The sequence below is a fragment of the Strix aluco genome, chromosome 18 (genome assembly GCF_031877795.1).
Source record: "Strix aluco isolate bStrAlu1 chromosome 18, bStrAlu1.hap1, whole genome shotgun sequence".
NCBI lineage: Eukaryota > Metazoa > Chordata > Aves > Strigiformes > Strigidae > Strix > Strix aluco.
In genome coordinates, this window is record NC_133948.1 from 9,351,953 (window position 1) to 9,366,675 (window position 14,723).

A 14,723-nucleotide genomic window follows, 5' to 3' on the forward strand; every position below is an offset into this window, starting at 1 on the left:
GCAGGGTCATGAAAAAACAGTGTGTCCTACTTGTAGATGGGATGGAGTCATATTTATTGCTCTCCCTTAAGTCTATAATCTTTCCTAAACACTGACTTCCTTCAGTGCTTTTTTTTTTCCTCCCCCTGCCCTGCTTTTTCCTGTCAATGCTCTAAGGGTCAAGAAGGGTTTGCAGCCAGTAACCGGGTTCAGCTGCCATTATGAAATGCAGTGTCCTTTGGTGATGCACAGCATTTTTTCTTTCTGGTATTTGGTTTCCCAAGCAACGTGTTTCTTGTTCTTTCATGGAACAAAAACTTGATGGAGGTCTGCAAAGTGCAGATAATTCCTGTCCCTTCCTTTGGAAAAGATGCCTTTCCAAGGAGTGGCATGGTACCTGGTTGTGTGACCTTTTGGCAGCTTGGATGGGCTTTTTCATACTTTAATTAAGCAAATTACTTCAGATGAACAGAACTTCTAGATGCATGTTTTGTTTTGCACAGTAGTTAAAGCTGGCTGGTATTTTTGCAGAGTGTTGGCATTTCAAAACAGAAGTGTGTGATATTTCCAAAGAAAGGGAGGGGATGGAATACTACCTTGATGTTTGGTGTTTTTTCCTTTTGATGCTATTTCTAAATATTCCCATTGGTATTTAAAAGCTCTATTTCTTCTCTGCATAGTACTGCATATGTTCATCCTCTTCTCAAGGGGAAAGGTAGAGTAGCCCATTGAATTCACTGTGTAGGAGCTGTATGGGCTCCGTGCTATAACAGGGCAGGGATTGGCCTTACCCATTTTGTGACCTATTCCCAGTTAAGGTCAGACTAATCTCCACACTGCATTTTCAAAGACCATTTTCCTGTTTGCTTTTAAGCATCCTGACTGGTGGAGATTTCTGCCCTTCTTATAAACCTCCATTAACAGCCTGGTAGAGTCCCTGTTCAGAAGCCACCTCTGGCAGCTTAAATTGTCATCAATTCAGAACAATTCATCCCATCACACCTGCCTTCCCTGCTCTTGAGGGAGAGGGACTAAATAACTTGATTTTCCCCCTCAGAATAATTTGGGAAAGCTAAATTGTATACTGGTGTCCTCAGAAGCCATGCAGATTCCTGCACTTCCTTCCAAATCTCTCTCTGCTGTCTGTACTTCTCTGATGCTTGCTTATCCCACAGCATCCGTACTGGTTTACCCAAGGCAGTGTGTCTTCTTGGGGGGAGAAGATGGGATGAAAATTAATCCTTCCTTCCCCAGCTGTTTACATAACCTTGATTTCCCAGCCCAGCTAAAACTAAAGTCCAGGTTTTGTTCTGCTTTCTATGAAGAACTGTATAAATTAAAGCTGATGTAATGGTTTGAAACTGTCTCTTAGCAAAGGTATGGAATTATTTTCATTAGCTTCTAATAAATAGTCAAAATGGCACTGTATTGATTGAAGGGCAAATCAAGGTCAATTTCTTGGCTCCTGACTGTACAATATATTAAATCTAGGCCTTCCTGCCTGATAGTTGCACTGAGAATAGAGGCTGCAAAGTCTGTTGTTTTTTGCTCTGCTGCTCAATTTCTGCTTCAGCTAAGCTTCAGGTCAAAATTTCTCTGAAAACAAGAAGTCAATACTAGCCTTCTGAGTTTTGCCAAGAAAGGAAATGGCATGATTTTCCAAGGTTTTAAGCACTCTTAGAATGTTTGTGGATCAACCTGAAAGTAGCACAGATTTTTGTCCCTAAGTTGCTCATGCTTAAACCACAGCTATGCAGCTGGATTGCAAGTCAGATATGTACAAATGTGGGTAGTAGTATTGTGATTTATATTCTGAGTCTATATCTTCTCTCATCTTGTAGATGCACATGACAGTAACTTACCTGTCAGTATGCTGACAGTCTTTTCCATCTGTTGTCTGGTTTTTTTGCACAGGAAAGAAGAATGGAGATTTGGACAGGAATTTTGATACACTTGATTTGCCTAAGCGGTCTGAAGCAGCAAAAGGTAATGCTAATGTTTGTGCTTTTGGAAATAACAAGTAGTCTGGGAGCTGGAGGCTCTTAAAGGAACTTGAGATGTGAGCACATTGGTCTGATCTCTTTGTTTTGTATCCAGTTAATTGAAGTAATGGATGTGTCAGTGCCTGCTGTTATCTGGTATTCAATACTGGATATAACTAGCTTTTATATAAAGCTGCTGAATTGGTGGAATCTTGAAGAAGCCCATATGATTTGGTGTTAGGTGATTGTAACTCCATAGAGGGTTTAGTGTATGCTCTCTTCCTTTATAACTCCATTTTCAAATCGCCTGCACTAGACGTGAGTGTAAGGAGTTACAAAATGCATTAAGTGAGTGTGTGTATCACTAACCTTTTCCCTTGCCTGGCATCTCTGTAGTTCTTCAGTGTTCCAATGAACTAGAGAGTGACAGCAGGGAATAAATTCAGGTTTTTTGTCTTTGCTCCTAGTCAGTCTTCTGAATATGGTATTCCTCCATGTCTATAGTGAGTAGTACTTGTAGTTTTCCAAAATCAGGAGGTTCACCGAAAAATTGTTGCGCATTTCAGTTTTGTATTTCAGCTCTAGTGCAGGTAAAATCTTTCACAAACAATCTGCATTCCGTTCCTGGATGTGTGGTACTCTTTTTAATTGGAGATTAGGAGATGATTTGGGATCTTGTTGGACTTCTTACAGCATTGGACAGTGTTTTGAAACTCGCACAGATTTTCATTTGAAGTGTGGGCAATGACATTGCAAAGATTCAGCCATTGTCATGGCAACTACTGTGGTGCCACCCTGTCAACCTAGCCTTGCAGGAGAAGCTCTTCAATAGCACCCTTACCTTAATGATCTGTGACTACCCAGAACTACCTGAGTATTCTTCAACAGGGAAATCTTAAACTTCCTGCATCACTTGTACAATTTCAGAGAGTATGAAGAGACAGTGTAACTCAATGGAGAGATCCTTGGACTTGGGATACCTGAATTACACTACTTTAGTAACCTTGATCGAATCAACTAATTTGTGCTTCACTTTCCTTATTGTTAACTGAGGGCAGCAACAGAGGCCATATCTAACATCCTTAGAGAAATACTGATAGTCAGTATCGGTATAATAATTGTACGTGTAAAGTGCTGCACTCTCACTTAAATTCATGGGCAGTGAAGCTCTGATGATGTGCAAACTAATCCTAATACATAAATGGATCTAATCTATTTACAGACATTCTTTACAATGGGTACAGTTTCTAGGCTAGTGTCTAAACACTAATTTTCATTTGGTGCATTATTGCAGAAGATGCTAATGCACCTCTTAAAAGGTGTAATGCCATCCTAATTTGGAGAGTTGCAGGAAACTTGTAAGCAACCTTCACTTTAATGCCATCATTTCAGGGCTGGGCACTGATTACACTGCAGAGCAAGGAGACATCTTAAAGATGCAGAAAAATAAAGGAATGCAAAATGTAGCGAGGGCTTCAGCACTTTCATTCCTTTCTAAATGTGATTGGAATGTAGGTGCCACTAAAGGGGAAAGATGAAAATCAAGGATTTCTGCAAAGAAATAGATCTTGCATAACTTTTTTTAAAATAAGATAAAAATCTTTCATGTGGCTCTGTTAATAGTAGAAGTGTTGTGGCATATCTGATGGGAGATGTATCTGTCTCTTTGAGTTTACACAGCTCATTATTAATTGCTAGAAATCACACACTCTTGAAGAGATTTTGTTTGATTATTTCAAGATACCCCCATTTAATCTAAGATGAATAGATTTTTAGTCTGACTATATATCTCATGCATGATTAGGGCAGATTAATCCCACAGCATTTTGAAAGAAGCCCTTTGACTTGGAAAAAGGAATGAGAAACTATTTGATTGTGTGCTAAGAGTAAAAACATAAATTCAGTGATGTGGTTTTGTTTACTTTTTTACTAGTAGTTTCCTGCTAAGCATCTAGTTCCTGGATATTAAAGGTTCTAACAAGATTGCTAGGACTTTGAGTTGTTCAGTAAGATAAGAAAAATTAAATTGCAGTTTTAAAGCTCTTAAAAGCTCTGGTCATGTCTATACCATAGAGTATAATTGGCTCTGATGAGATCAGCTCTCAGCTGAAGCAGAACCTGGTTACTAACACTGAAAAATCGTGCGAGTTTTAATGATCAGAAGCACTCAGTTTGAGTGACACAATGAAGTGCTATTTCAAAAATCAACAATTATGGATTAATCTCTTTCATGTATTATTAAAGCCATATTAAAGTGAGTTTTCAGCTGGAATCTTTGTGGGCAAATGAAACTGCAGTAATAAGATCTGTGCATGCAGTGCAGCAAAGGAACATTGTGGTAGTTAACAAATACTGGGATGCAGTGTTGTCAAGTTCCCTGTCATCTTATAGTCAACATCCACAGTGCTTATCCGGTGGCTCTAAAGATAAGGTTTCAAGAACCTGACATCATGATTTCCCTATAAAATATTCTTAGGTATGATCACTGAGCTTAATTGATAGTGTGCTTATGATTTCTGGAAAATCCACAAACTAGCAGCAGTGAACTAGTTCAGACCTATTTTTCCATCATCTCTGGAAGCTTCACTTGGTCTCCAAATCACTTTAATTGCAGGAATCTCTACCTATCCTGTAGCTGAACACCATAAAACCGTAGTTTCTAGTTGGTGGGTGGGGGTGGATTAGTGTCTGTGTGGGAGGCAGAGGTTTTCTTAGTCTTTGTTCAAGACACCTTAGGAACACATTCATATCCTGAACAGTCCAAAGGGTCTTGTGAGTTATTACCTAATTTAAATGCTAGTTGATTTTGGTTTTTTCCTGGAATTTGTTCGTTCTGGAGAGGAATGAATGAATGAATTCTTTTTTTTCAAAGTGATGAACTAGAGTCTCCTTTCTTCTGATTGCTCTTGGTTTTTTAATGGAAATCAGATTTTGCTGCAGCACAGCATTTGAGCAGCCCTGAAACCATTTCTAAGCCTTTAATAATTTTATGTGCTAGGCATTCTGGCAGGGGAAAGCCTCCAGTTCAGGGTTGTTATCTGTGGTAAACTGGATAATGTCAGACGGGAGAACTTGCAATGCTTTCAGAAGCTGTCTCATCTGATATTAAAAAATAAATATATATGCTCTGGCAGTGTCCAGAGTACTGCTGTCCTCATGAGGAAATATTGTGGAAGAGAAGCTTCTTGTTTCCTCTTTGTTGAAAGGAGCATATATTTTTTTTCTGACAGTCAGAGAGAGGGAGGATAAATTTGGGGGGGAAGTGATAAGAGCTTGTAGAGAGCCATATGAGAAGGGGACATCTCTGACAAGAAATTATGCATGCTCTCCTCAGGACCTTGCTAAATTTAGTACTTTCAAAAATTGCTGCTTCTGTGAGGGGGGAGGAAAAAAAACCACCTTGCTGAAATCCCTTCCCCAATATAAAGTAGGTCACTGATGGTGTTGGCTGTTCCTGCAGTGTGTTCTCTTCTGCACCACCACAGTGTGAATGCTGATTTCTCCTGTGTACACATTAAATACATAGCATAGTACAATTCCTTTGCTTTGTTCACAGAATCCTTCTTTCCAAGCAGGAAGAGTGGCAGGAGGCTCATGCGCTGGGGGGGGAGGGGGGGGAAATCAGGATTACTCATATCTGTGCAGTGGAAGGCAGTGTCTCAGATGGCAGACTGTATGATAAGGTTTTCTGAAAAGAATCAGCATTGATATGTGTCAGCCCTCTGAAGATGTTATAAAGGTTGTCACATCTAATCTTCCTGATGTGAAGGTGTTAGATTGTCCACCTCTGTTCATCAGTGCTATGGAACATGGGAAGAGAAAGTCCAGAAGACCAAAACAGCTTTTCATATGGAATCAGCAGGCTATTCCTAATTAAATCCAGACTGCTGTGCTATTTGGTTTAAGCAAATCTCATGGCTTTTTGTTTATTCGCACATACATTTAATGGCACAAAAGTAGATGCTCTAAGGTGCTTTGGGTGTTGAAGTTCACCTATGATTTCAGTTTCGTTAGGGAGTTGAAAGTTTTCATCTGTAAGATGATGTACAGGTACATTTCAGCCTGGTGGATGAGCTAACTCATTCTCTCCTTTAAATCAGTTATTAAAACGGTTATTATCATTTCCGTTTAGATTATTTAAGCTTACTTCCATTTTAATGGGAACATAAGTTTAGGAGAGAGTCAAGCAGAAATACTAAACTAGTGCTAAGTCTACTTATGGTTGAACAAGTCTATTTTGTTGTAGCAGGGACCTCACAGAAAAGTTGAATTTATTTGAAAGCTCAGCTTTGTGTGTACACTTATCCTGGTCAGCAGCCAATGTAGGTAGGGAATGAGATTTTGGGTAAACTTGTCAGCAGGTGAAGCTGAAATTTCTCCATTATCTGAAATCCTCAGTTGCTTTCCATGTAGCCTGATGCTGATGATAGATTTTCTATTCCAGAAGGTGAGTGTTTAAATTCGCTTATAAATCTTTGTGTTACTGCTCCAGGAAATTAGACTTCCTGGCACTGTCAGGGTAATGACTTTAACTTAGTAGATTACAAAAATGCTGGCAATTTGTCTTCAGCTAAAGGCAACATGTAGTGGAGGGAGAGAGAAACCTCACTGAAGCTTTACTCTGATTTTAGGTTTGTAATTAAGATTAGCTACTGTTCTCATTTCACTGCCATTTTAATTTGCTTTCTTTAAATCTTTACAAGTTGACTCAAGCACTCAACTGCCCTTTCCAGCTCCCTTCAATCATTAATTTTGATTGTTGTATAGTGAATAAGTGAGTAGAACTGATTGATTAATGGTACCATCCACACCCCTCCTGTGCCTGCTAGTGGAAGTTGAGGGACTGGGAATATCTCCTCTATGAGAGCAAGTAGCATGTTCGTGTATTAACATCTTTTAAGTATTTCATGCACGTGGTTGAGAATTCCAATCAGAATTATTAAGTATCTCTTATTTCTGTTGCTTTACTAAGCAGAGTGTTCATTTTGGTCCCGTGTGTTTTTCATAATTTACAAAGCAGTGAAAGATTTCTCATCTGTCTTCCAATGCTTTGAGTCAGAGAAAATTTATTGCCTTGCATAGGAAAATTCCCATATGGAGCCTGCCCTTGCCAAATTTTCTCCAGCCTGGTACCTGTAAATTCTCATTCCTCTTCTCAACATCTGTGAAGAATTCAGACCAGGCACCTGAGGATTTTTCCTTTCTTGCATACACACTCTTTCCATAGCTGACCACTAATTGTTCTGGAATACTCTGCTTTTATTGTCATAATCTGCAATTCTTGTGTTGAGCCACTTGTTTGTCCAAAGCTGGGTAGAAACGTGGCAGCAGGTTGCTTCCTGGCCTGCTGAGCTGTGCTCTACAAGTGAAACTCTTATTTGTGGTCTTTATGGATCTGTTAAATTCGATTATGTAGAAAATAAATTGTAAGTTTAGGGCTGAAACTGAGGGGTTTGAAAGATCATATGCGGAGATGCAGCTGGAATGTGAATTGAAGGTACAGGAGTACTATAATGTCTTTTGTTTCTACCCAAACACATCTTCTGTTGAAAAGAAATAAACAGCTTCTTGTTGTTCTTAACATGACAACTCAAGCAACTTGAACCAATATCAAGTGTATTACAGAATGGTGATTATTTTCATTTCAAGTAGACTGGCCTAAGCCTTTAAAAAGGAGTTGTAGCCTATATTGACAGAGTGTGACACCTTCTGTGTTTTAGCGATGTGCACATTTCTTGCATGAGTCAGATATGGAGAGGGTTTAATTGCTACTCACTTAGCATTGATTTTAAATGGAGTGCAAAATTCTGTCATCAATAGTTAACTTGATAAAACTTCCTTAAAACAGAAAATCATTCCGGTAGGAGTGTTGTTCTTTCTACAGAGTTTTTCTTACAGTTTACAGGCAACAGTTGTTCTCTGTAAACTCTAGATAAGGTGAGCAGCGATAGGTGGTGGTGACTCATCTGCAGAGGTGAGGAGCTGTTTGACTTTTGTCTTAATCCTAGTCCCAGTAAATACTCTAGGGTACCTAAAAGGAAACTTGCTGTAGGATTGTACCTGATTAGAAAAGTTTTGCAGTTTTTGCTTGAGAAGTTTTATGTAGGCCAGCAAGGCAGGAGAAGGAACAAGTAGAAGGGTCTGCCTCACTTTTCAGGGACAGCTGACTTTGAAACCTGTTGAATAAACACTGCTTCATTGTAACGATACTCCCTGCCACTAGCTATTCTCAGTTCTTGCTGCCTGTTGCCAGGATCAGTCAGTTCTTTATGGTAGATTTGTGTCATGCCCATGCAGACCTGCTGGACATCATTGCTAAAGCAGTTCTAGTAGTTAGTGATTCACAGTCTTGTCTTGTAATAAGCTCACCTTGCTGCACAGATGTTGCATAAAATAAATCATTAGCACAATTCTTAAGGGTCGTTTCTCCCTTGTTGCTTTTGTGCAGGTAGTAAGCCTTGAACAGCTTGGCCTTTGAACGATGTTGTCCATGGAACAACTTCTGTTTCCTTCTACATAACTCAGTGGCATAAGGTTGAAAAAAACCAAACAACCCCCACCTATTTTTAACAGGTATTGAACTAGCTGACCAGTTAAAGCAGCAGGTTTTCCCCAGATAGGATGTTTTACCCACAGGTACCCATGGTGAGAGATTGTCATGCAATGCCTTAAGCAGCAGCAACTAGACAAAATCTTTTGGGCTTTTATCTTGACGCATGCTGCTGCAACAGGACTTTGCAAACATCTAAAGGGCACAGTTATGCTTTTGTATTGCATTATATTGCTAGAATCTGGATTTAATAAAACTAAGTGCTCTGTTGTGTAGGAGTCAGTAAACTTTTGTAGAGGGAGGTAAGTTATATCACTGAACATCACTGAGTGTCCAAGTTTCTCTTACGGTCTGCTTGTTTTGTATGTCACTATTGTTTGTAGGTGAAATGTGGTTTTCTTCAAGTGCTGTATCTTTTTAGCTCTCTCTTGACATACACATGACTTAAGTGATGTTTGTAGTTCAGTAGTTACTTAGGTATGACAAACTAGTGTTTGTCAACCACTAGATATCTTTGTAACCACTGACGTATGCATGCATTGTCTTAGGATCAACATCGTCTTGAGGTGGAAGATGTGTGTCTGCCTTCTATCTGTAGTTTTACTATAATCATTGGTGGGTGTGATCACTTTCTTTTATGTAGGCATTTAATGTTGTATATTTGCAGTAGTTATTTTTGCAGGAATATTCAAATATTAGTAAGCACTCACTGTTCAACCTTGCTTTTCACAAGTATGTACGACTTTTCTGAATTCTGCTGCTAATTCTTTACACTTGTCAATACAATTCTATCCTACAACATTCTTACTTCAGAGACTATGAGGAAACAAATATTTTTCTGGGAGAAATACTAATGATATGACTGAAACCCTACACAGTAACTGTGTACAGTAGTGCTGCTGAGACTCTCACAGCTCTGCTGTGTTGGGGTTTAGTTATTCCACCAAATCATGTGAGAGGAATTTGAGACTGTTGTAAGACCAGCTCTTATTCTGGTGTTATCTGTCTGCTCAGGAATGTGAAGAATAGTTTTGGCTTTACGTTCTGATAATTGCTACCATGTTTGTCAAATTGTTGCTCTCTCACTTCTGAGAATGCCTTGACATTGCAGCTCTGAGCTGTGCTTTGCACTCCCTTGCTTCGTCCATAGGGACATCAGACTAAAATTGTATTTACAGATGAGGCAGGCTAGATTACTGGTAGAGGTGAAATGGCATCTGTGGAACAGAAAAGTTCTTGCAGCTGTAGTAAGGGACAGCTCAATGTTGGTGTGACTAGACTATCCTATAATTTGTCCAGTTAAGAGAGATTTACTTTTGCGTCAGGAAGATTTGAGTTGGGAATTTGAAGAGTTCTGCTTCATGGAGGATATATAACCAATGTAAATTGGAGAAGTTTCAACTGTGATAGTTGAATGCCACTAATGTCTCCCCACCCCGAATATGGACACTTCCTAGTGTCAATGTCTTTTTTAGTTTTGGACTATGTAGCTTTGAAGTTTAAGCTGAGGGAACAGTGGGAAACAACTGCTGGGATAGGGAGACAGGAGGAGCAATTAGTGATATGAGAATTTCATTCAGCTCTGTATTTATCCAGAGTTGAGCATATGAAGCTCTTCATGAAGTCATGAGGTGGTGGTTCTTGTCCATCACTACTTGGCTCTGCTATAATTTGTTTGCCTGTAGAGCTCCTCTTTTTCCCTTTGTCTTCTACCTCTGTCTTAACAGCTAGAGGTCACATGCAAGGTGAGTTTGGAAGACAGCTTTCTTTCTGAATTGTTTCAGACTCTTCCTTCTGAATGAGAAAAATCTGACTCGCCTCTAAGTTACTTTGGTTATCCTGGAAATAGTGAATGAACATCCACAACTACTCCTCCTCTTTATCCTTCTCTTGCATTCTTGAATGCTTAGTCTTCCTCAGTGTGTGGAGGGGAAAAGCTGGCAGTTGGAGACAAGATTCTTCCTGTCCGCCTATTAGGTCCTTTCACCCATGGCTCTCCTGGGACTATAAAATAACTCCAGCAGTCAGCTTCCGGCTCCTTCTTGCCTGAGGCTGACACCCAAGAATATAGATCTATTATAATAACTAGCAGTATATTGAAAAGACAAGAATCCCAGGTGGTAAATTCCCTTTCCAACTTGATGTGAATTTGTGGCCAAGTTATAAATGCACAGAAAATGACTTATGCATGTGGTTATAACATCTTAAACTAGAACAGCCTATATATACTTGCATAATAAAGTAGCCTATGAAAAACCAAACAGCAGGAACTCCACTCAAGCACATGGTAATTACAGCAGCTAAGGAGATGGAGTGATCTGGAGCTTCAGCAAAAGCTGAAAGTAAGAAAGTCTCATTTTCACATTCCAGCATTGCTACTGACTTGCTGAGTGGCCTTAGGCAAGTTAATTGCATTCAGATGCCAGGGCTATAGTGAACGCGTTCATGAAGTGTCTGCTACTTCCACTGTCTTCGCTAGAATAAATACTGGTATTTTCACTGCTGCTGTGATAACCAGTGCAGATGGTACATGAAACATTTGTAAAAACAGCAAAGTTCTGCCAAAGTATTGTGTATCACAACTGTTGCTAGCACCACAGTGATAGAATAATTAAATAAAAACATAATTTCTCTTAAAGGTGGATGGTAGTGGCTTGCCCCAATGGGATATTGTGTGAATGGACTGAGAAGTTCATGTTGTAGAGAGTATTTTGAAAATACCTAATACTGTGAATTGTTTGGTATTCTTGCAATGCATATTACACTTACTGTGTATTTTTATGGAGTTCAACTGTGTTATTTATGATGCTCTGTATAGACAGGTATATACAGAAACCAATACATAACTCGAGACCTTGGCAAGTTTTACAGCCCAGCTACAACATTTACTTTAATTATAGCAATTTGTACTCTCTGGCAATGCAGGATATTAAGACCCCAATGTTTGATCAGATTTTCATGTCCTTTATACTTGGCTAACATTTCTGATGATAAAATAGTTAACGTTGGAAGGTGATAGTGGTCAGTCATACTTCTTTCTTTTCACAGCTTTTCCTGTACTGTTTGCCCCAGCTAAAAATTGTTAATACTCTTCTTTCCCCATCCTTCGGTTTGTGTATCCGTTTTTGCATGTCTCATTTAGGATTTCTATTCTACAAGCAATTCTAATTGTTACTCTAAAATAGAATGCCTGTTATTACAGAGCATAGCTCATTACACAGATGTTGCTCAAGGACTGTTTATAAAATGAGAATGTGCCAAGAAAGCCTGCCAGGAATAAAAGCAGGAGTTGGTGGGGAGGTGCTTAGCCCACATAACTGTAACTGCCTCAGTCTTGGGACTTAGTCACTGCAGTGAAAAACAGCATCCATCCATCCAATCCATCCATCCATCCCTGTTGCATTATGTCATGCCACTTACTCAGTTTCAGTTAAGAAACAACAGCAATGAAAGTTCAGAGACTTTTTCGCCCATTTTCACATAGCTGTAAAAAGTGAGATGATACTTGGAAGAGAGGTGCGAATCAGAAAGTTGTCCTGATTGCCTAGCCAGTATTATTGTGAAGCACAAGGAAAAGGAACTGAGCTTCTGTCAGAATTTAGAGATGAAATTTCATGTCAAAATCAATTACAAAAACCTTGTTGCAAAAAGTTACGGTTGTCTCTAGTGTCCGTCAAAAGTACCGCAGTGAAGTTCTGCTGACAAAGCTACTTGACAAGTTAAGAGAACAGCAGAAAGTTTCAGAACAGCTGAGGCAGAAAAATGGTGTAATGTTGATTTAAATCCCTTGCCAGATTTCCAGAAATAGTGTGTGCATAAGTAAAGGAAGTAGTTACAGCTCCGGGTGAGTGTTATGAAGGCTTTGCCTTTAGGAGTAATAGGAATGTGAATAGCTTTTTCTGAGTCCTGTGTGACTCAGATGCTTTCAAAACTCCGTGCTAGACAGACATCTCTTGATTCTTACTTACGGCGTCTGTCTGGGATACTCTGGCTGTCCTGTCTGGTATTCTTTTAGCCACAAAAATGCAGGCTAATGCCCCGTAATTAAGCATTGAAACAGGTTCCTCAGAGAGATTTTGAAGGGTTCTCTATCACTGAAGGGTTTCAAGACCTGAGTGGACAAAGGCATAAATAACTTTGAATTCAGCATTGAGCCTGCTTTGAGCAGGAAGCTGGCCCACACTCTCTTTCAACCTACTTGTTCGATGTGACTCTTGTTAACTGATTACAAAGTCAGCCAAAAAAATTCTGTCTGAAAAAAATCAGCACACTTTTTTAGGGACAAGGTTTTTCCAAAACAACTTAATCCATGACAGCTAGCTAGATGACTCGGGAAGAGGAATGAGAGCACTCATTTGCCCATGCAACCTGGGAAAGGTGCATATATGTGAAGTGCATCTTAATTAGTGGATCTCAGGTTGATTTTTTTTTTAATTATTATTACTATTTTCCCCCCCCCCAAGGTATGGCTTTTTAAAAAAGACAAATATATTTTTACTTACAGGACATGCTTTCTCTGGTTCTAGCACAGTAAACCACAGAGTCCTCACAGCACTATGTTAATCAATCTCTGAGGGTCTGCTTATAACAGCTAATGATGGGGGAGAGAAAGGGGAGTAAAAATGAAATAGTTGTATGATTCTGAACAAATTGCAAATTGAGATACGAGAGATCAGGCAAGGAGGCCTTTCTTATAATGCAGCCAAAACAGGGGAGGTACGTGCGGTAAGGTGTCTAGCATTTTTTCCACTTTTGCTTGAACAGTATTTATTATAGTTAATGGAGAGCTTTAATCATGGAGTTAATATGAAAATTAAAATAAACGGGAATGTCAAATAACCTGTGTATTCTAAATTGCAGAAGCCGCTGATGCTCATTAGTCAGACTGAAGCTGCAGTCATGTTTTGCAGAAAGGCAAATAAAGAGAATCCAAAAATTAAGACTTTTGTTTTCTCAGCATTAATTTCTAGTGTGTTTACCTACACAGCTGCTGCAGTCCTATTATCTGACTCATTACTTTGTAAACCACTTTGAGATCTTGAATGTGAAAGCTGCTATATAAAGCCAAATTTATTTCTATAACCCTGAGTACTCTGCACAGGCTTAAAAGCCTCCCCCCTTCTCCAACATGACAGGGGAATGATATGACTTAATGTGCCATATACCTCTAACTGTGGATTGAAGAAAAATGACCTTGAACTGAGAGGCAGGCATTTTACATTGTAAAGCAGACGCTTAAATTTACCTGTCAACTGGAGGCGGGGAAATCTTACCTCTGCATGGTTTAGAAAGCAATGTCAATCCAACTGTTCATTGCTCTGAACCCACTGAGGGCTTGATTGCTGACCCAGGCATTTACAGGTGATCAGTATGAATGTTGATCAGTATGTGGTAGAAAGGAAAGCATTTTTATTGCGGCCTCTCAGACCATTAGTTTCAGCCTTGAATTTTCTGTGTCTTGGTCACAGGGAAAACTGGAAGTCTGTAATAGCATGAAACGTTAATTGTCTGTTCAGGAATAGACCATGATTCAGGTTTGTCTGGAAGGGTATGCAAAGAGCAATCCTTCTACCTCATGTCCAGTTCAGTCCTGTTTTGCAGGCCTTAGGGTATCCTTACTTTACTGAATATATTGTTGCTTTTATAGGAGACATTTAGAGCAACTTCATATTCTCTTTTACCAGTAACCTCAGTAAAGTGTAAGTACCTGACACATTGTGACAGTCTACTTGAACAGGCCAAGTCTAGAAGAGATAGTGTGGGAGGGAAAAGGGGGACACGGACTGCTGAAGTGAGTTGTGCAGTGACACGGCATTTCAGTGGCAGAACTGGGAACAGAGATGAGATTTTCTGATTCCTAAAGCAGTATATTTCTTTTTGGCTCATGCTAACAAGCCAAGTAGCAAGACCACTCCATTTTTCTTTTTATCCCTCTCATACAAATCCAGGAATAATATTTAATGAGTTTTGTTTTGAGACCTGTAAAATTGCAACCAGCAAATCTGTAATCCTGATTGAGCATATGATTGCATCTTGCCCTGCTGAGAACTTAAAAGTGATGAGCAAGAAAAGCATCTCCAAAGACTTATTCATAATATGAGGGGACAAGAATAAGATCTACAGAAAGGTTCTGCCTTAAGTGGAGTGTCCCCAATGACCTTTAAACACTTAGGAAATTGGAAGTCTGCATTCCTTGCACATGCAGGTTTCCT

The 14,723-nt window shown here is 39.4% G+C and overlaps 1 protein-coding gene across 15 annotated transcripts in view; it reads left to right on the forward strand.

Moving 5' to 3' along the window:
* The window catches only part of ARVCF (ARVCF delta catenin family member), a 291,235-nt gene that overhangs the window by 242,930 nt on the left and 33,582 nt on the right, over positions 1–14,723 (forward strand). For all 15 annotated transcript variants that reach the window (XM_074844402.1, XM_074844399.1, XM_074844400.1 and 12 more), the window contains one exon: positions 1,894–1,965. In XM_074844402.1, the coding sequence (XP_074700503.1) occupies positions 1,894–1,965 (72 nt within the window). The remainder of the gene's footprint in view (positions 1–1,893; positions 1,966–14,723) is intronic.